This window comes from Carcharodon carcharias, chromosome 4 (genome assembly GCF_017639515.1).
Source record: "Carcharodon carcharias isolate sCarCar2 chromosome 4, sCarCar2.pri, whole genome shotgun sequence".
NCBI classification, from domain to species: domain Eukaryota; kingdom Metazoa; phylum Chordata; class Chondrichthyes; order Lamniformes; family Lamnidae; genus Carcharodon; species Carcharodon carcharias.
In genome coordinates this window covers 73711033-73732806 of record NC_054470.1, presented here as the reverse complement: position 1 = coordinate 73732806, position 21774 = coordinate 73711033, and the positions used below count along the sequence as shown (strand labels likewise).

The window sequence follows — 21774 nt, the reverse complement described above, 5'->3', positions numbered from 1 at the left end:
ATAGCCTAGAGCAGCTAAACCATTATTAACCTGCTGAATGCTAAGCACCCTGTAAAACCCCCAGACCCTTTAGAAAAACATAATCAGTATTTAGAAGGGCACCAAGTTCTGAAAACAATGGGTGGAATTGTCCCAGATTTGCACTAAGGTGGGAAAAATGATGCTTTGCCTGCCGGCCACAGTGGTGGCTTTTCGCGCCGTATTGTCCCCAGCTCGCCGTATTATACATTCCTGGGATACACTGTTTCAATGGCAGGCGGGCTCAGGTTTGCCTGCTACGCCGTCACCTCACCACTTCATCACACCTGACACAACATTTGAAGTACAGCTGTGCTCTGTGCTGGATTCCAGCCCAGGACTGCAGCAAAGAAGGCATAGCCCCAAAGGCAAGAAGACTGCAGCCCCTCGTGCGCCGTTTGGATGCTGTGAAGTCCTGGTGTGATGTCCTCTACCCCCGCTCTGGTTGCAGGAGGTCCAGCAACATTACCACTTCGGCTTGGTAGGCGATGGCAGTGGTGATCAGTGCCAATGCTGCACAGAAGAGGCTGGCCATCCAATGCAGACAGAGGATGAATTATCCTATCTGTGCAGCCAGGGTATGGCAACCATCTCATCACTCTAAAGTCACACTCAAGCCCATCACACATTCACTGGCATCTCACTCACTGACAGCTCAAGGGACATCACCACCCATTCTCTCACACATACCCTCACATGTCCATCTGGCCTCATCTCCAGAGACTACATCCTCAGCCCTCCCCATCTTGAGACCACTTGTACAGATCAACACGTGCCCCGCCTCCCACAGTACAACCCTCGTCCTGTAGCCTCTTCCCTTGCCTGAGGCCACTTCTCTTTCCTCAAGCAAGCCCTTGCCCTGCAGCCATTGAAAAGCCACCCACATATGGCTGATCTGGTAGGTAGAGACCTGCCCGTGAGCCCCCCCTTAAAAGTTATGTGGTTCTGTCTGTGAAGCCTGGTGCTGATGACTGTGATTGTTGACTGAAGCAAGGTTGGCAAGCAAATCTTGAAGTCCCGAGCTAAGTGCAGCCCTCCAAACGCACACCTTATATGTGCTGTTGTGAAACGTGTCAATGTGTTTTCATGCCGACGTGGGCAGAAAATCCAGCAGGGGGTTGTGGGGGGGGGTTCGATTCCGGCAGGTTAGCCTAATAATGATATGCAGATGTATTACAATGAGGTTCCTGATGTCCGATGGTGGGAAAGGTGTCCCACCAGGTGAGTGGACATCGCAAACTGGTTTCACACCATCATGAAACCGATGGTGCCATATTGACTGCTCATGCCACCTAACGCCCAACAGTGGGCACAGAAAATCCGGGCCAATGGCTAACACAGAAAAATTGAGAACTCTAGCCCCGAGCAGGCTTCCCCATGAAGGCCAATTTTGAACGCCCCAGGTCAACCTAAACAATGGCAACCTCACAGGAGAGGGCAGTTTCCTTGCTGAAGCCCCACCCTGTGTTTAAGCTTCAGCTATGCAGCAAGGAACTGCCATTGCCCCTGCCAGCTGTGTGTTTAACTTTCTAGTGTGAATCAGAATAACTGCATATCTCTTTACTGCCTGTTTATCTTTCACAAGACCACACACAAAAAAAAAGAAAAAGTATTACATCTATTTCACCGAGGCCGGGAGTTCTGTTCAGGCTGTGACAGAGCAGAAACTAACCTTGTATGTTTTTTCAAAAATATCCTTATTGCTATTTCTTATTTTCAAACTGGACTTATTGGCTGAACAAAGACCATTAAGATGTTTGACCCTCTGAGAGTTCTCATCTGTAAATCTCCAGAACAAGAATTCATTTCTCAGCTGAGGAACATCACACACCTCGTTATGTCCAAGGAGCTTCTACCAGGCCACCCAGGGGCAGCACAGCCCAACTTCAAGGGGAGCTACCGGAAGGCCATTTGCATTTGACAAACCATGCTTGCTAGTGTAGTCAGAGTCTATGGAGACAATGACTTCCCAAACAGCAGACCAAATAGCCCCTCTTTAAACCCATAATGGCCAAGATGTTATCAGCCTGGAACACTAAGCCAATTTGCAGACACTGGATAAACATCCTTTGTTGAAGACATTGTGGGAGGCAAAGCCACATGACCTAAGACTCTAGCTTGTTGAACAGGTTAATATTGCCTTCCTGAGTTGCATGCTCCAGTCTGCTGTTTAACAGCTGACTGCCAGGTCACACCAAAGGAAGCCTTGGCCTGGCTGGACAACACCATTTCAAGGAATGTATCCCAGGTCAGCATAAGCTACTGCATAAAAATTCCCATTTCACGTCCTGTTCTTTTGTGAAGTATCTCAAATCTGTATCCATTGATTAATGTCCTCCTCTGTCAGCATTCACAGTTTTGCCTTGTTTACTCTATTAGAGCCTCTTATAATTTTGAGCACCTCTAGTGAGTCTCCCCTTAACTTCGGTTCTCCGAGGAGAGCAATTCAAGTTATACAAGTTAAAAGAGGTGTTCAAATTGATCAAAAGCTTCACCCACAAATGCAAGCTTGGACTGCAGAGCACCTGGCCCTACTATCCAGAACAAAAAGAAACCTGGCAAAGGTCTGGCAATAGATCACCTGGTTTCTCTCCTGCCACTGAATGACATTAGAATAAATAGTGGAATAAAACAGAATGACATAGCCAGAGACAAAAGTATTTAAATATTTCAACACTTTAATTACAGTTCATTAGTGGCCACCACTGTTTTAAAAGGTTATATTGTGCCACGGATGAATTCCCAGCTATAAGGGAGGCCAAGCATTCTGCTCCAAGGCCTATATCAGTGTCATTCTAGGTAAGAAATGAACCCAGGGTGATGACTGTTGCTCTAATATCTGCCCATTGCACTGAGAACACAATATGGGAACACTTATATTATACTATGGATGCCAACAACGCAATATGGCATCACACTCTGATGGTGAGATTCTCTGATGGAAAGAATCATCCACAGCCAAACAATCTTCAAGGAATAATAATAAAACCTTAGAACAAAAATGTAAAAGTCAGTGAAATAATTAACTGCAGCACTTTGAATTTGGAGGAAATGGCCTTCTGCTCCTAATTCGCTGCTCATATGAAACAAAAACTTAGTTACAATAGTGAAGACCCAACAACAAAATGTCTTCAACTGAACAGGGGGTACTGAGGCTTCTTGAGTTGAAACTTCTTGATTCTGAGCACACCCTAAATTGGGCTGCCAATTGTGAATGCTGTTTAGTGAATAAGCTTTTCATCTAGTTTTGGGTTGAGGGAGATAAGGATTCCAAAGACAACTTCGATTTATATAGACCTTTAAGGTAATAAACTACCCAAGGCACTTCACAGGAGCATTAGAAATGACGCCAATCCACCCAAGGAGATATTAGGCCAGATGACAAAAGCTTGGTCAAAGAGCTGGGTTCTAAGGAATATTGGAAAGGAGGAAAGCAAGGTGGAGAGGTGTAAGGAGGGAACTCCAGAGCTTAGGGTCTAAGCAACTGAAGGCACTGCAACCAATTGAATCAGTAAAATCAAAGATGCACATGAGGCAAGAATTATACGAGTGCAGATATCTTGGATGATTGTGGCGCTGGAGAAAGTTCTCGAAGGAGGGAAAGGCAAAGCCATGGAGGGATTCAAACACAAGGATGAAAATTTAAAAAACAAGATGTTGCTCAACTAGCAGCCAATGTAGATTAGTAAATACAAGGTGACAGGTGAACGGGACGAGGTATCAGTGCATGGGCAGCAGAGTTTTGAATGAGCTCAAGTTTACAGATGATAGAATGTAGGAGACCAGTCAGGAGTGCATTTTAATAATCATTAATGAAGGTTTCAGGAGCAGATTAACTTAAGCAGGAGTGAAGTCAGGCATGTTGGGTAAGTAGGCAGTCTTTGTGGTTTGAAGCTCATGTTAGAGTCAAATATGACACCATGGTTGCATACAGTCTGGTTGAAGAGTTGGGGTGGAGTCAGGAATAGAGTTTGGAGAGGGGTACAAAAGTAATAGCTTCAGTCTTCCTAATATTAATGGAAGGAAATCTCTGTTCATCCAATTCTGGATGTTGGATAAGCAGTCCAATAATTTAGCAACTTTGAAGGAGTTGGAAGAACTGGTGGTGAGGCAGAATTGGGTGTCATCAGCAACATTTCCACGTGATTTAAGGAATACAAATCTTTTCATGTATTGCAGTCAATTTTTAAAATAAGAGATGGAACTTTTCTGAAATAACCAGAAGGATAAGGTTCATATCACAGGGCCTTAGATCAATATTTGTACTCCCTCTACAAGATGACAGGTTTGGGAAAAGCTAAATAAGTTCCATTTTTTTCCTGTTTCCACTCATGAATACAATGACTCTTCACCCTCCAACCCAAGACAACACAGGGCTGTATAAAGGCAGAAAGGAGAAGAAATTCATGGCACACCACAAACATCCCATAATGATACAACATCATAAGAAGTAATTATGAGGGTCATCAGGGAGAAATCACATGATCTTTTATTTCCAAATGTAGGGTTTTTTTTTAAAGACAATGTACTTGGAAAAATGGCACCCACTACAACTTTCTGTAGGTGGGCTGAAGCTCGTTTTGTACAGATACACTTCAACATCCATGTACCTTGCTTAAGTGCTTACATATCAAACATCCATTGGTCAGATAAAATACTAGTTGTTACAGAATTTACTGGTTGTTACAAAAATAAGCACTGGTTTACAAATATTTTCTGGATAGAATTTTTTCTTTACATTTGAAAGAATGCATATTACATCAGATGAAATGAAGGAAAAAAACTGGGTTAAGTTTGTTTCCTGTTCAGTGTATACTAAATGGGGAATAGATTACAGAATTTATTCCATTGGCAACAAAAAACCAAGTTCAGTTATATTAATAGTGTTAAAGAAAGACAAAAATAGAAACAGAGAGAAAAAACAAAGTTTTATATATTGCTTTTCTACATTCTCATGATATTCTAAAACACTTCTAAACTAATGAATTATATCTGAAGGTACTGTTATTACCTAAGCATTGTCGCAGCCCGTATGAACTATTCTGGATAGATAAATGCCTCTTGCAGTTAGCATGGCTCAGTTAATAGCACTTAAGGAATGAAAATCTCCACTGTCCCTTCTTGTAATGCTATGTAAAATGTATTTCAGCAACTTTACACAAAGGACAACCACCCATAATCTGAACTATTCTAATGCAACACTAAATGGGCAATCTCACTTGGAAGGGACACATCAGGCTGGAGTCAAAAAAGGAAGCAACACAACTATCCCGCATAGCACAAGCTTTGAAGGTTAGGAATTAAAACAATTTGTTTAGGGTTTTACTCTATAGCTAATGGAGCTAAACCTGAACTGGGAGCACCTAAATTGGGAAACTGTTTTCATTTTTGACTACTAGCGCCTCTTCATTGTGATAAACACGTAACATTCATCAAAAGAATTGTCAACGTGGTCAAATCTTGGACCATTTACTGCTGCTGGTTGATACCTAGTAGGAACTGGGAAGAAACTGCCCAAACTCTTCATAGACAATCCACATAGTAAATGAGCAGAAGAGGTTTTTATTCTAATTGGCTGGACTGGGGTCAGTCCAAGTACCAGGGATGAAAGGATATTTCTACTCATTTTCATTTTCCCTCCCTTCAATGGCATAGCTTAACTGAGATCAAGAACTCCAAAGCAGTTACACATGGCTATGAACATGCACACTTCCTGCACGTTAAGTGCAGCAAGAAATTATGGTTTGCTTGTATACATTATCCCATCTGCCATAAACAAATATACCTTGTAATGAAGATGCATTCAGACAATTTAGACTCACATTTCCTCTTCTATTCAATTACTTTGAGGCTCTTGAGGTTGTTGTTGAAAGTGGATTACATTCTGTATTCTTGTTTCCTCCTCTTTGTTTATTGAAATTTGAGTACTAAAACACTGAATTACACAAATGCAAGATAAGTTCAATCACACATTATGTTCACCAGTCTTTATACCCAAGGTTCAATTATACAGATGTAATTGTTCAAAGCAGCATATTCAATAACAGCACATGAATTTGGAATAAAACTAACATTTTACTATTCCAAAAATACACAAAACCACTCTAACAAATGTTACAAACTAGAAAGATTTTATGGCAGGCTCATCAAGCTCAATGCCCAGGTACATCAACTGCAATGGATTAAAATTTTCAAAGCAGGATACTTCCCATATATTTCAAAAAAATTAATAGTGGTTCATAAAAAAGCAGGGTAACATTTTAACTATTCCAAAATACTCTAAATTTTCTGAAAACTACAGTAGAAATGTACAAAATATACCACTAGCATGAAAATTGCTCCTCACGAATACAGTTTAATCCATCTTGCCTCCTTTCAACTGTGTGAAAAGCAGAACAGCCTCAGTATCCTGAAGATTCGTAACATTGTACGTGTTACCTGTAATTGGGAAACGATGACTATTTATGCAATAGTCTAATTTTTCACATTCTAAGTGTAAAGACAATAAATTTTGAAAATTACAAAATGCCCTGGGTCTGTCAGCCATCTTATGGCCTGCCCTTCATCTTTTAATTACTGGAACAATTTAATCACATTAGTAAGCAGCTTTTGAAACATTGTGCACTAAGTGGGATATGCTAGCAAACTGTGCTGAGATGCGCAATTAACTTGGACATTGATAGAACTTCAGACAAATCTCACTTGCAACTATGAACCCATAAGATCAATTTTGTGCTTTAGTGTTCCTCCTGCTGTTTTAATTCCTTGGTGAAATATGCAACTCTTCATTGTGCAAGGGTGCATAGTGAGCAGAACTTGTCAATCTGTGTACATTTTCATTGCCTGGCATGTACTGGTAGACGATTCCAAAATGAAACACTGCAGCTGCTTGTAGGCATAAATTTACCAGTAAATACAAAAAAATCATTTACCTGAAGGCACAAAGAAGTAATCCCCTTCTTTGAGATGATATGTAGTATGGTATATTGTAATCCCTAGCTCTCCTTTTAGGATGTGAAATACCTGCAATATAATTAATGTGCATCAAAGAAAAAAAAAAACTAGATTCGATCAAAGAAGCCATATCCAGGATCCTTTCTAATGTTAAAAATCTGCTAATGAGGTACAATGGCAGCTTCTTTAATCTAAAATCCAATTTGGAGTTCTGCAGATTCATAGATCCATGTATTGAACTGTAGCTAACCTGAAAATACTGCATTTTACCCCAGCTAAAAAAGAATCAATGCTTTCAAAAAGTGCCATTGGAGATGTTACTGTTTAATTAAAAGTTTGATACTAAAAGCCTGGAAAGCAATATACAGTATATCCACCTATTTAAATAGCCACAAGCTGTAAAATGCCTCAGGATTACTTAAATATCGGATCCAGAATGGAAAATTGGGAGGTTCAAAAACTGACCTTAGAAGATCAGCAAGGTTCTGTTTGAATTTGTTTGGGCTAGCTTCAAGCAGGTGAATCCATTGCGGAATGTTCAGTTTCCCAGTTTTACACCATCTCAGTAAATGGAGTGGGAGACTAGCAGTGAAGAACAATTAGCTGTCACAACACTTATACTAATCCGTAAGGTTTTATGTGCAAACAACCTGTTTCAGCAAAATAAAAATCAGTCGGATTAGCATAACACCCAGTTTACCAAAAATCCCAACATGTTGACTAGGAGATTGGAGGATCCATCATAAAGAGAAGAATGACTTTGAAGCAGTCATTTGTCGACCAGCTCATCTCCTTTCCTGAAAGTATTCTGTATTGATAGAGCTGCTCAGAGTAAATAAATGCTAACTACTGAATGGTAAGTATCTCTGATTTTGCGAGGGTAATGATGCCTAAACTGTCAGCATTTGCCATCATTACTTCACTAAAACTGACAGCAACTTCAGGAGTCCACACATAAGCAGAATAATGCAGAAACCTAGAAGTCACTGTCAGTGAGTCCACGCTGCTCCAGAGGTTGTGCTGTAGGGATGTCCACAGACAACAATCCAATGCAATCATGAATTGGCAAAACTTTGCACTTCTATGCTGGCAGTCTCACTGAAAAATCCTTCAGAGATTTTCATCATGTTGAATTAGGCTTAACTGGAGTTTTAATAGCTTATTAACTTCAGAATTACTATTGAACATCCCAACTTCCCCAGAGAAGCTAATTTTATATTTGTAGATTGTCAAATTTCTCCATGATGATAAAAGAATTCCACATATTTTAAATGCATTTATTTACTTGTTTAAAAATTCATCTTTATTTTAGTTTCTACCTTAATCCAATCACAATTATATATTTCACTATCTGAAAAATAAAAGGTAAGAATATTAAGAATTTTTAACTTCCTAGCTTGCTGTGAACACTTCAATGTGACATCCCCATGACTTGGCACCAGGGTTAAATTACCATGGGGAAGAAAAGGGAAAAGTCATGCCGCATATATTAGTAGAACTGCAATTCAAATTCTGTTATTCACTTAAAGAAATGATTATATGTGTGAGCATAATTGGTGTCCATTATCAATTAATGTCATAAAGAATGTGTGGATTACATGACTTAAGTCTCAATTAAGTTCTGCTAACTATATGACCATCTATGTATTTGACTGGAACGTGCGGTCAATGGCCAAGCAAGGGTGCTCGCCACTGACCTTGAAGAAATCTACTAATCAAATATATACATGGTCATATAGTTAGCAGGATTTAATCCATTTTGAGAAAGTCATGTAATCTACAGAAACTTTGTGGCATTGATTGATAATGGGCACCAATTATGATCACACGTATAACTGCATTTTTTTAAAGTGAATAACAGTATTTGCATTGCAATCCTGCAATTCAGAGTGATAAGCACAGAAGGAGACCACTGGGCCCATTATTTTTGTGCCAACTCTTTGGTAAAGCTATCAATTAATCCCAATCAATTGTTCTTTCTCTTATGGCCTTATAAAGTTTTTCCCTTCCAAGTATTTATCTAATTTTCTTTTGAATGTAACTATTGAATATGCTTCCATCACCTTTTCAGGCAATGCATTCCAGATCACAACTCACTCTCTAAAAACAAGTTTCCACATAGCACCTCTGGTTCTTTTGCCAAACACCTTAGTTCTGTATCCTCTCGTTACTGATCTTTCTGCCACTGGAAACTTTTGCTCATTTACTCAAAGCTATTCATGATTTTGAACACCTCCATCAAATCTCCTCTTAACATTCTCAAAGTAGAAGAGCCACAGCTCCTCCCATCTTTCCAGAGTACTGAAGTCCCTCATCCCTGGTGCCATTCCAGTATATCTCCTTTGCACCATTTCCAAGGCTGTTGCACTTTTCCTCAAATGTGGTGCCCAGAATTGGAAACAATGGCCTTGACAGTGACTGGGTCAAGTTTTCCACGTGTGGAGAGGAGTTGCAGTTTTAAGCCCACAGTGTGCATCCCAGCCAGTTCCCCACCTGGCAGATATCCTCACTGAGGGTCTTTGCCTATCCATCATTGTTTGTAGAACTTTATAAGGAGGAATTTTAAGATGACTTTGAAAGCAAGTGAGAAAGATGGGAAACGAGGATGGTTTGGGAGACATTTCTGAAGGATGAACCTCTGATGGTTATGTAGAGTATGAGAAGGTCATCTTAAGTCCGTGGGCTGTTAAGTGTAGGGTGAGACTTTGAAATAGATATTCTGGGGAAGCGACATGTGTTGGAGCTTGGCAAGGGTGGAGATTCATGAACTTTGAACCCAAGAGCACTGAAGTTAGAATGGATGGGTAACATTAATAAAAATGTAATAATGGTTGTTAAAACATAACACATCCAAGGCTTTATGAAGAATAAATCCATATATGGAAAAACGTACTTACCATTGTATCTTTATAAACCATCTGACAACCCTTTTCTTTGTATGGTCCCAAAACCAGTTTGCCACAAGAAAATGTCTGCCAATTTAAGCTCTTACAGATGGCAATTGACCTATTATCATCATACTCTGTCTTTAAGGGGTAGAAGAAATCACACATATCTGAAGTTTTAACGCAGTCTGGAAGCGAAAAAAAAGTATTAGATGTATTCTGCACTGACACAAAATTAAAAATGGCCATTATTGGGCACGATAAACTCTGCCACACTATCCTTGTCCAAATCCATTAGCTGTACATTTTAATTTAAATATCAACCACCTTTCTACTTGCACTCCTTTTATGGTTTCTCTCATCTGCATTATAACTGACAAAAGGCCAAAGTCAAAATAAGGTGACCAAAGTGAAAAAATGTCTCAAATCAACTATCTTGAACATGGCAGCAAACAACATGCTTTCCAAGACCAGAAGCTGACTTTCTAAGTGAGTCCAAATAAATGTATTTTTTTAAAAATTCAAAATAAAAGACTAGTAACAAGAAACATAATGGATCAGAAATAAACTATTTTAAATAGTTAATGGAACTTGAAGTCCGTACATCACCAGACTCAAAGGGGTCTACATTGTGAATACTTAGAGGGGTTGGTGATGAACAGCAACACTACGCTGTAACAAGAATTATTCCAAATGACTAATTGCGAGAGCTACACATGTTCAAAAATGGGAAAGGGATTAGCTAGGTAACTGCACAGAAGTCAGTTTCAAGTTAACAGAAGCAAAAATAATGAAGGATATAATTATTAAATAATAAATAGGCTTTCCAGGAAAAAAAACAAATTTATAAATGGCACAGCATAATTTGACTTTCAAAATGTACTTAGCAATGTGCCACATAAAATAAACTTGTTGCAAACATTAAGTCTGATAATACTGAAGTTGATCACCACATTACTAGAAGGATATGGAGGCGTTGGAGAGGGTGCAGAGGAGGTTTACCAGGATGCTACCTGATCTGGAGGTTAGTAGCTATGAGAAGAGGTTGGAGAAACTCAGATTGTTCTCACTAGAGCAAAGGAGATTGAGGGGCGACTTGATAGAAGTTTACAAAAGTATGAGTGGCATGGACAGAGTAGATAGTCAGAAGCTTTTTTCCCAGGGTGGAAGAGTCAATTACTAGGGAACATAGATTTAAGGTGAGAGGAGAAAACTATAGAGGAGATGTGCAGGGCAAGTTTTTTATGCAGAGGGTAGTGAATGTCTGGAATTCGCTGCCAGAGGAGGTGGTGGAAGCAGGTACGATAGTGGTGTTTAAGAGGCAGCTTGACAAATACATGAATAGGATGGGAATAGAGGGATACGGACCCCGGAAGTGCAAAGTGTTTTAGTTGACGGGCAATATGATCGGCGCAGGCTTGGAGGGGCCGAAGGGCCTGTTCCTGTGCTGTACTTTTCTTTGTTCTTTGGTGTGGTAAGAAAGGGATTACTGAAGAATGGCAAAGAGAAAGTAAATTAATAGCTTATCTCAGGTTGGCATGATTCAGCTAATGATATGCCTCTTAGAGCTTTATTGGAATCTCTCTCATTCTCCATACATTGGATAAGAATGTGGAAGAAATATCAAAGTTTGTGATGATATGCCTAGTATATTTGGAAAACAAATGACTGGGAATATAAGCTAGAAATCATAGTTCAATGCAAAATATCACAACAACACAGAATGCATGACTGCAGCTAGCTAATGAAGTAGAGTTAATCATAACATTTAGAAGGTAATATATTAGAAAGGGTAGAGGAGAAGCAATAAAATCGTGTTTGACTAAGTAACTTCAATGTGAAGTTAATAGTCATATTGGGACAATGCTGCACCACACCCCCCCACCCCCGACATTGCACTGTAATTTTATCAAGATTAACTTTATCCTTGTTCCCCAACATAAAGTGCTCCTGCAATAGAAGAAATAAAAAAATGAGGTGCGTTTCTAAAACAAAGCCAGGATTAAATGAAGAACATATGGGCCCAGTGATGTCCTATGATCTCAATAATGTGTTATTCATTTCTGTATGGTGGCTGAATGTATGAATAAAACTAGATTAAGATGTTTAGAGTCAATTATATGCAAGTGGGAACTTGGTAAAAAGTTGCTTCTGTTTATCAGATCTGACCGCAATTAGATTTAAAAAACCATTGCAACTTCATCAGCTATCGCGGGTCAATTTCCTGCTACTCAAAACACGATTAATTGCAAATGAAGAACAAAGAAAAATACTGCAGGTGTTGGAAATCTGAAATAAAAACAGAAGATGCTAGAAATACTCAGCAGGTCAGGCAGCATTTATGGAGAGAAACAGTTAACGTTCTGATGAAGGGTCATCCACTTGAAATATTAACTCTTTCTCTCCACAAATGCTGCTTTATCTACTAAGTATTTGCATTTTCTGTTTTATTGCAAAATGAAGAACAATTTTTAACTCTATAAACTAGAACTTTGCATATATTGCTTTGCTGTCATTTTGTAAGGACACAAACCTATAAATACTTCACTGCTTTCCTTTACACTCCAAACACACGTAGATTTCAAACTTTCTTGTATAGCTACTTCAGATGGCTTCTCACAATTATCTGTTCAAATAATAAAACAGATTTGTTACTAGAAAGTACTTGAATTTTCCTGTCATTATCATTGCAACATAATATTTTTAGTATATTTAATACACTATTAAAACTGTAATTTTTATTGATTCAACCACAGTTACAACCAAGGCAGACATTGTTCTCAAAATGAACTACTGTATATGCCACAGATGAGCTGGATGACGAGCTGGGTAAAGCAGCACACTCATGACTGTTTTTAAGCTGCTGGCTTTATCCGTTTTTGAGTACATGTCAAAATGTAATTTTATTAACGGAATCAATCATGCAGGGAATTCAATCAAGTTAGTCAGCATCTGATCAATAAATTCTAATGTAAAGCAGTGTTTTATAGGCTAGGAACAGGGAAAGCACATGGGATTAGGAATACTGCTCATTGAAGGATAAACACCAATATAAAATGACTTAACCCAACAACCTGTTTCCATATTCTAATTTCTACATAATTCCCCATGATTTGGTCAATTCAGCATTCGAAGCATATTCATAAAGAACTAGTATGCGTTGTCAACACAATTTTGGATGATGTAATCTATGGTCTGCACCTATTTCAGAAAAAAAAACTAGGAGCATGCAGGCAAAAAAAAATCAGGAAATTAATTGAAAAAATTGCTCAATATGCTAAGCATAATTGAATATTCATAATAGACTCTGCAATATGTAGAAAACTAAACACTTCACCTTCTAATCAACGCTGAATATTTATCATCCAACTCCACAAGATATATAAAGCCTACCCTGTCTTGTTTCAATTCCATTTTGTGTGTGGGGGCAGGGTGTGCTGTTTTTGTTTTATACTTAATTGCCCCTCCTCAAAATAGAAGAGGATATGTTGGAGACCTTCACTCAGAGCAAGGTCTCCTCAGCTGGTAAGTTAGCTCAACAGCCAACTCATATCCCACTCTTGCATACACAAAACTCATATTCAGTAAAACGTTCTGAGTGATGGCTTAAGGTATAGATGAGGAGATGGGCTTGTATTGCTCAAGGAAGAACTGGTTTTCTGAGTGAGTTGGCTCAAAGTCAGGCCCTGAGGGGTTTACAGAGTGCGCAAAGATTATTACTATCCATTCAGTATTCTAAACTTTAAAGTAATTGCTTTTTGCCACAGTTGCAAAACAACCACAACTTCAGGAGGAATTATTCTGCAAGTCACACCTCCCAACTCCCCAAAGCCTGTCCACCATCTACAAGACACAAATCAAAGTGTGATGGAATACTCTCCACTCGCCTAGATTAGTGCGGCTGCAACAACACTCAAGAAGCTTGACAGCATCCAAGACAAAGCAGCCTGCTTGATTGGCACCCCAACTACCACCTTAAACATTCACTCACTCCATCACCGATGCAGTGGCAGCAGTGTGTAGCATATACAAGTTGCATTGCAGCAACTCACCAAGGCTCCTTCGACATCACCTTCCAAATTCATGACTTCCACCACAAAGGTAGCAGGCGCATAGGAATACCTTCAAACTCTCCTCCAAGCCAAACATTGTCCTCGGTTGGAACTATATCGCCTTGCTTCACTGTCACTGGATCAAAATCCTGGAACTCTCTTCCTAACAGCACTGTGGGTGTACCTATAGGACTGTAGCAGTTCAAGAAGCAACTGACCATCACCTTCTCAGGGGAAATTAGGAATGGGCAACCTTATCCACATTCCATGAAAGAATAAAAAAAACTATTTATATAAGTTGGCTCACCCTGTCAACAGCCAAGTCACTGAATGAAGGCTGAAGCATGCAGTAACATCTTTAATAATCCTACCTGCATGGGAAAATCAGCATTCAGTTCCAAAATCCAAAACAGCCATTGACATTAAAGTAACTGGAATTACTAATGTCTCCATAATTGAATCAATTCAAGACGTCACTGCACATTCTACACCACTTGAAAGTTTTCTATCAAGTTACCAAAACTTGGTCTTTTGAAAATAACTACTGTTTAACAAATAAATGTGCTTCCACTTCAATGACATGGATTAAGTAGAGATTGCTTTACCTGTGAAGCACCATAGACTTTTTAAAAATGTTGAGGCACACTACAAATGCAAGTTGTTGTTGTTGAATCCATTTCTTGCACAATTCCAATCACTAACTAATCCTACAGGGTCTAACTATTATGAAGTTTGGTAGTATAGAACTTGAGTGTTGCTGAAAAAAAAGATGCAATCTCTGGACATAAACATTCTGCCTGCAGAGATCAGGTCCCTACAAAAGAATATTTATAGCTTCCAGCAAGCGTAAGTGAACTCCATTGCAAGCCCAACTGATAATTTTAAATTGATTGTTAGTGTATTTCTTGGCACACTTGGGGTTGTTCAGCAAGTGCTGCTCAATCGCAGAATCATATCTAACATTACGTATGTCCTTTGCAGGCAAAGGGTGGGCATCACGTGTTTTTTGAATTAAATAAAGCATGGGGAACTATGACTCCCTGGTGCATTCGCCATCGTAATGCCTCGACCAGGGCTGACTTGCCAAGCACTCAGCACCCTTTTCTCATGCAGTATAAATTGTTGCCCTCTTTGAAATTTGGCATTGTATCTGTCCTGATCTGTGCAAGATGAAAAGTTTCAACAGCATGTATTTTTTCAGCAATATTGTAAACTTATGGAACTTTATTAGCCCATTACAAAATAATCCATTATATGGGGTCAGACAAGAAATGTCCTCGTGTGCTTTTCATTTGGAAAACCAAAGAACCCCAAGTGATCTAAAATTACTGAGGTGCTTTGGTTAAAAAAACCTTATACAATATCATGAGGTCTAAATTTAATTTTTATTCTAAACTCTTATTACAATTGTAACACTGGAGCACCTCAATGCAAGCAATCAAAATGTTTGCAAACAGAATAATGTACATTAGTGCAGATGATTTGCATTTGGCAGGGTTCAGCAGTTCAGCAACTCCCAACAGCCCCCTTATGTCTTACGTGGTCAAGCTGAAATTTGACTCTAGTTCTATGTCAACATGTTTGATTCTTAATTGTCATCTAAAGTTGCCTAGTGTGTGTTTGGTTGTATCAAACCATTACTCACTTTCACAGTAAGACACGTGAGGGGCACCTCTACTCCGGCAGTACATAAATGGAGGGCAAGGCTCGGGACCTTCACTCACCTTCCAAGAGCAGGGACAGCCGCACCTGCGAGGGACACCTCTACTCAGCTAACAGGCTGAATTTGAAACAAAAACTCAGGAGTGACATCACAGGAAAACTAAGTTCATCAGACGGTGAGAAGCTGCTGGTAGGGAGTGTATTTAAATAACTTAAAACTAGAAAAATGTACCATTTATAAAGAAGTAGCTACTTGGATTTCTGTAAGGAACACTAGCAATAGGGAAGTAAAGTTAAATTAAGTCAAAGTGAAATGAATAAAGTAAACCGAAGTAAGATAAAGTTAGCCTAAGTGTAGTAAAGTTAAGTTACTAGTAATTTATTCTACTCATTCCACTTACTCTAGGTGTAATAAGTCGTTTTTAGTGTTATGGCATGGCAGGTCAGCTTGGCCAAGTGGAGTGGACATCCTGCAGTGTGTGTGAAGTCTTGGACGTACCATGTGTCCCTGACAAGCACATCTGTAGGAAGCGTCACCAGCTGCACAAGCTTGAGCTCTGGGTTTCAGAACTTATGCAGCGGCTGGAGTCACTGCTGTGCATCCATGAGACAGAGGACTATAAGGATAGCATGTTTAGGGAGGCAGTCACACCGCGGGTCAGGAGCATACAGCTAGAAAGGGAATGGGTGACTGCCGGGCAGTCTAAGAGAACCAGGCTGGTAGTGCAGGAGTCCCCCGAGTTTATCGTGCTTGCTAATTGGGTTTTCATTTTGAATGCTAATGAGGACGAAGGTTCCTCAGGGGAGCGCTGCCAGAGCCAAGTCTATGGCATCACGACTCTGCTGTACAGCAGGGGGAGGAGGAAGAATGGAAGGGCAACAGTGATAGGGGATGCCATAGTCAGGGATCAGGCAGGCATTTCTGCAGCACTAAATGTGACTCCAGGATGGTGTGTTGCCTCCTTGGTGTCACGGAGTGGCCACAGGACATCCTTCGGTGGGAGGGGCATCAGCCAGAAGTTGTGGTCCAATCGGTACCAATTGCATAGGTAGGAAGAGAGGTGAGGTCCTGAAAGCAGATTTCAGGGAGTTAGGAAGGAAATTAAAAAGCAGGCCATCAAGAGCAGTAAGCTCAGCATAGGAATATGAGGACTGATCAATTACATATGTGGCTGGAGAACTGGTGTAGGCAGGATATCAGATTTCTGAGGCATTGGGACTGGTTCTGGGGCAAGTGGGACCTGTACAAGTTGGATAGTTTAAAGCTCACCAGGACTGTGGCTGATATACTCACAGGCAGATTTGCTAGTACTGTTGGGGTGGGTTTAAACTAGCTTGGCGGGGTGTGTTTGTGTGTGCGCACATGGAGAACCCAAGGGGTGGCCCAAATTGGAAGAAAGTAAAGTTGGTAACAGGAAGTAGTAGTGAGACTAGAAGGCAGGAGAAACAAAACAGAGCATTGAGTATGTTTCAAATGCAGAATTATGTCAAAAAGATAAAGTTAAGGGCACCCTACCCGAATGCACGCAGCATTCGCAATAAGGGAGATAATCTAAAGGCACAAATAGGGGTAAATGGATATGACATAATTGCCAGTACAGAAACATGGCTGCATGGTGGCCAAGACTGGGAACTGGATATTCAATGATACTCATGTTTAGGAAGGACAGACAAGAAGGGAAAGGAGGTGCAGTTGCACTGATAATAAGGAATGGGATTGGTGCATTAGTAAGGGAAGATCGCAGATCAGAAGAACAATGTGTGGCACCTGTTTGGGTGGAGCTAAGAAACAGCAAAGGGCAGCAGACATTGGTTGAGTTGTTTATAGGCCACCGAACAGTAGTGATAATGTGGGGCATGCTATTAATCAGATGAGAGATGCATGTAGCATGGGTGACTTCAATCTGCATATAGACTGGGTAAACCAATTGAGCACTAATGCTGTAGAAGACAAGTTTCTGAAGTGTGTTAGGGATGGTTTTCTAGAGCAGTATGTTGAGGAGCCGACTAGAGGCTATTTTAGATCTAGCATTATGTAACGAAAAAGGGCTAATTAATAACCTTGTTGTAAAAGAGCGTTTGGGGATGAGTGATCACAATACGATAGAATTTTAAATTATGTTTGAAAGTGGGATAGTTCACTCTGAAGCAAGGGTGTTAAAGTTGAACAAAGGAAATTATGAAGGCATGGGGGACAATTGGCTGAGGTGGATTGGGAAAATGCATCAAAAGATATGCCTGTACATAGGCAATGGATAGTCTTCAAAGAACTATTACATAGCTTACAGCACCTATACATTCCTTCAAGGTGCAAAAACCTAAAAAGGTCAACCGTGGCTGTCAAAAGAAGTAAAGGATTGTATCAGATTAGAAGAAAACACTTATAAAGTTGCCAGAAGTAGTAGTGGAGGTTTTTAGAAAACAGCAAAGGAAGGCCAAGAAACTGGTAAAGATAGAGAGAATAGAATATGAATGCAATCTAGCAAAAAACAGACTGCAAAAGCTTATTAGGTATGTAAAAAGGAAGTGTTTGGCTAAGACAACTGTGGGTTCCTTACAGGCAGAGTCAGGTGAATTCATAATGGGGAATAGACAAATGGCACAGAAGATTACTTTGGGTCTGTTTTCACTGAGGAAGAAACAGGAAATCTCCCAGATTTAGAGCACCAAGGGACTAGGGAGAATGAGGAGTTGAAGGAAATTAGTATAATATTGTATTGGAGAAATTAATGGGGCTGAAAGTTGATAAGTCCCCAGGACCTGATATTCTGTATCCCAGAGTATTGAAAGAAGTTGCTATATAGTGAATGCATTGGTAATCATTTTCCAAGATTCTGGAATGATTGCTGAAGATTAGAAGGTAGTAAATGTCACCCCATTATTTACGAAGGGTGGGAGAGAGAAAACAGAGAACTACAGACCTGTTAGCCTTACATCAGTAATAGGGAAAATGCTACAATCTATTATAAAGGATGTGATAAATGGATACTTGGATATTCGTGTTCTGATTGGGCAAATTTAACATGGATATGCAAACGGGAAATCGTGTTTAACAAACCTGTTGGAGTTTTTTAAGGATGTTACTAACAAAATTGATAAAGGGGGCAGAAAACAGACAGTAGGAATAAATGAGTCATTCTTGAGTTGGCAGGCTGTGACTAGTAGTGTACTACAAGGATCAGTACTTGGACCCCAGCTGTTTCCAATATATATCAATGAGTTGGATGTGGGGACCAAATGTAATATTTCCAAGTTTGCAGATGATACAAAGCGAGGCGGGAATGTGTTGTGAGGAAGATGTAAAGCGGCTACATGATGTTTACCCTGATTTGGAAGTTTAGAACCAGGGGACGCAATTTCAAAATAAGGAGGAAGCCACTTAGGACTGAGATGAGGAGGAATTTCTTTACTCAGGGAGCTGTGAATCTTTGGAATTCTCTACCCCAAAGGCCGGGGAAGCTTAGTCATTGAGTATGTTTAAGATAGAGATTGACAGATTTCTCATTAACAATAATGTAAAGGATTATGGAGATAGCGTGGGTAAATGGCAGTGAAATGTTCGAATAGCCATGATCTTATTTAATGGCAGAGTAGGCTCAGTGGGCTGAATGGCCTTCTCCTGTTCCTATTCAGTGCTTCAAGGTGGTGGCTCACCACAGCCATCACAGGTCAACTGGGAACAGGCAATAATACCAACCTTATCAACAGCACCCACATCAGAGAATGAATAAATAAAACACAATAAGAGTTTCACTAGATTTAGACAACAAATACAGGTGTTTTACAGTTGTGATGGGATACAATAGCCAAAATGGGTACGCTTTTATTTTTCCATCAAGTAATCTTACTATACTGAAAATCATGGGTTCTGTGTTGAAATTCGCTTGTGGTAGACTCTGTGATCAATGTTCCTACTAGGAGTGTGCAAACAACCCTTAAATGCTCCTGGTGTCAATTAGATATAAAGGTCTGGGATTTCCGCTTTGGGCGAAGTCAGCAATCCAGGCACAAGTTGTGCACCAATCGTGCTCATTCTGGGAAATGGTTTCCCCCTTCAAATTTCTACTCAAATTAATTTGCATATTGCCCAATGTAAAAGTCACAATTGGGCAACATTTTGTAATGTACTTTAAGAATTTTTATTCTTTTAAAAATGTTTCTCTATATATTTAAGAATGGTAACTTGATACAAATTGTTTACAGTTGAAAACAGGTTTATAACAAAAAATTAGCAAATTAGTGTCAAATCCACCAACTGAATAACCCCACCGATAATGACAGAAAAATATACAGAACCATTTACCTGTATGATAAATACAGATATTTATCTGTAAAAATATTACTTATGTTTAATGATAATTTATACAGGTGTACAGTCAGTCTCCTAATAAATTGAAAATAATATATTCAAAAACTTTACAAATGTGCCTATTGGCATCCTAGTACAGTGGTTCTCAATTAGTGCACGCAAGCCCTTGGAGGTCTACAAAATAATATAAAATGAGCCAGGAGGTGGTAGTGAGTGCGGGTGCCATGAGCGCAGCCCAAAGTGGGGTTGCTGTCTCATCTATGAGGGCAGCATGCAAAGGTAGACTGCGCAGTGAGAAGCAGGCACACCCATCTGACTGACATCTAAGTAATTACCTGTTTTTTTTAAACATATTATTAAAATAATCTTTACATGAAGCAGTTTCATATTATGAGTATTATATAGTATCATAATTTAATGGGGATGGTCTGTGACTACCCTATGAAAAGGGGTCCATTAACCAAAAAAGGTTTAGGTTGTTATGACACTACAGATGATGTGTACCAGGCAGACCAAATCCATGAGGGAAACTTGACTAAGATATCACAGCAGTTTTGCAATTTGCATTTATTTCGAGATGCATGCACTGAATTCCGAAGTAATAAATTCACCAAGATCTTTTAGAGATTTTTAAAAACTAAATTAAAATATTTATTGCCAAACGAAAAGATTTGAAGCACATACATAGGACTACAAATTACTACTATAATTACTCCTAAAATTCCTAATTAAGCTGACTCTCAGTTACACTCCCTTTATGGCAACAGCCCAAAATAGATTCTAGATTTTAAACAGATCCGGCAAATTAACAAAATACCTTGCACAGTGGAATTCCAAATGGCTTTTCTCCAGCTTCAGTGTTGGTAGACAACAGGCTTATGCATAAATACTGGAGGCTTCACTAAGGCTACTTCACAAGTTTCGGTTAGATCTCACAATGCCTTCTCCTGGCACACAGCCTCATTCTCCTTTATATATGTTCTCCTCTTCTTAATATGCAAATTCTATCGTCTCATAAGTCTTTGAAACTGTATCTCCCTCACAACATAAAAACTCTCACACTGTCACTATATATTGTCAGCAGTAACCGTGGAGAAAAATTAAACACATTCCTTCGCCTTGCTTATCTGGTTAGTTGTAAAGCAGACTGAGATCCCTTTCAAATCCAAATTTCCCTTCATCTTTCTAATAAATGCAAATTCCCTCCACACTTTACATGCTAACCAGCATCCATGTTTGCTCATTAGCATGTCAAGCACCCTAGCTTCTTTTGATGTATCAAAGCTTGCAGTCTACTTGGGTTCAAATGTAACTAAGTCACAGACAGAGACCCAACTACTTTCTCCGAAAAATCTACCTTACAATAAACCAGAAAAATATTATGAAAATTATTATTTTCCCATGACAAGATCAACTATTATAGCTTCCAAAAACCCAGTTAAGAGATTTGTTTTAAGGCCCGTAACGAACACAATTAGTGGAAACTCACAATAGTCATTAATTTGGCCCGTGTCGCCATTTCTGAGACAGGAGATGACTTCTAGCACCATTTTTAAACTAATGCAAAAGATGGCGTAAACCCGATGCAGGCTGAAGTGGCTGATTTCAGGTAAATAACACTGATAAGAAAGCACTTTTGATATATTGTTCGATATCTTTGTGGCTATCAGTCAATTCCAATTACATTAATTCATCACAGGCTATGGGAGTAAATAAACTTCCTCCCAAAACAATGGGATAATAATTGCACTGAAAGTTAAAACACTGAAAATTGTAACATTTAATAAAACCTTCAAAAGATGAAAGAGTTTAAATAAAAATGAACTTCAACAAATTAAGTAAAACATTTAAAGAACAGTTCTCCAGACATGCAAAACACACCAAAATGAACTGC

The 21774-nt window shown here is 39.4% G+C and overlaps 1 protein-coding gene across 3 annotated transcripts in view; it reads right to left on the bottom strand.

Moving 5' to 3' along the window:
* Positions 1-4490: 4490 nt before the first annotated feature.
* The window catches only part of LOC121276910, a 144881-nt gene continuing 127597 nt past the window's right edge, over positions 4491-21774 (bottom strand). For all 3 annotated transcript variants that reach the window (XM_041185556.1, XM_041185555.1, XM_041185557.1), the window contains 4 exons: positions 12391-12483; positions 9870-10045; positions 6951-7041; positions 4491-6456 (listed from right to left, as the gene is read on the bottom strand). In XM_041185556.1, the coding sequence (XP_041041490.1) occupies positions 6374-6456; positions 6951-7041; positions 9870-10045; positions 12391-12483 (443 nt within the window). In that variant the 3' untranslated portion in view covers positions 4491-6373. The remainder of the gene's footprint in view (positions 6457-6950; positions 7042-9869; positions 10046-12390; positions 12484-21774) is intronic.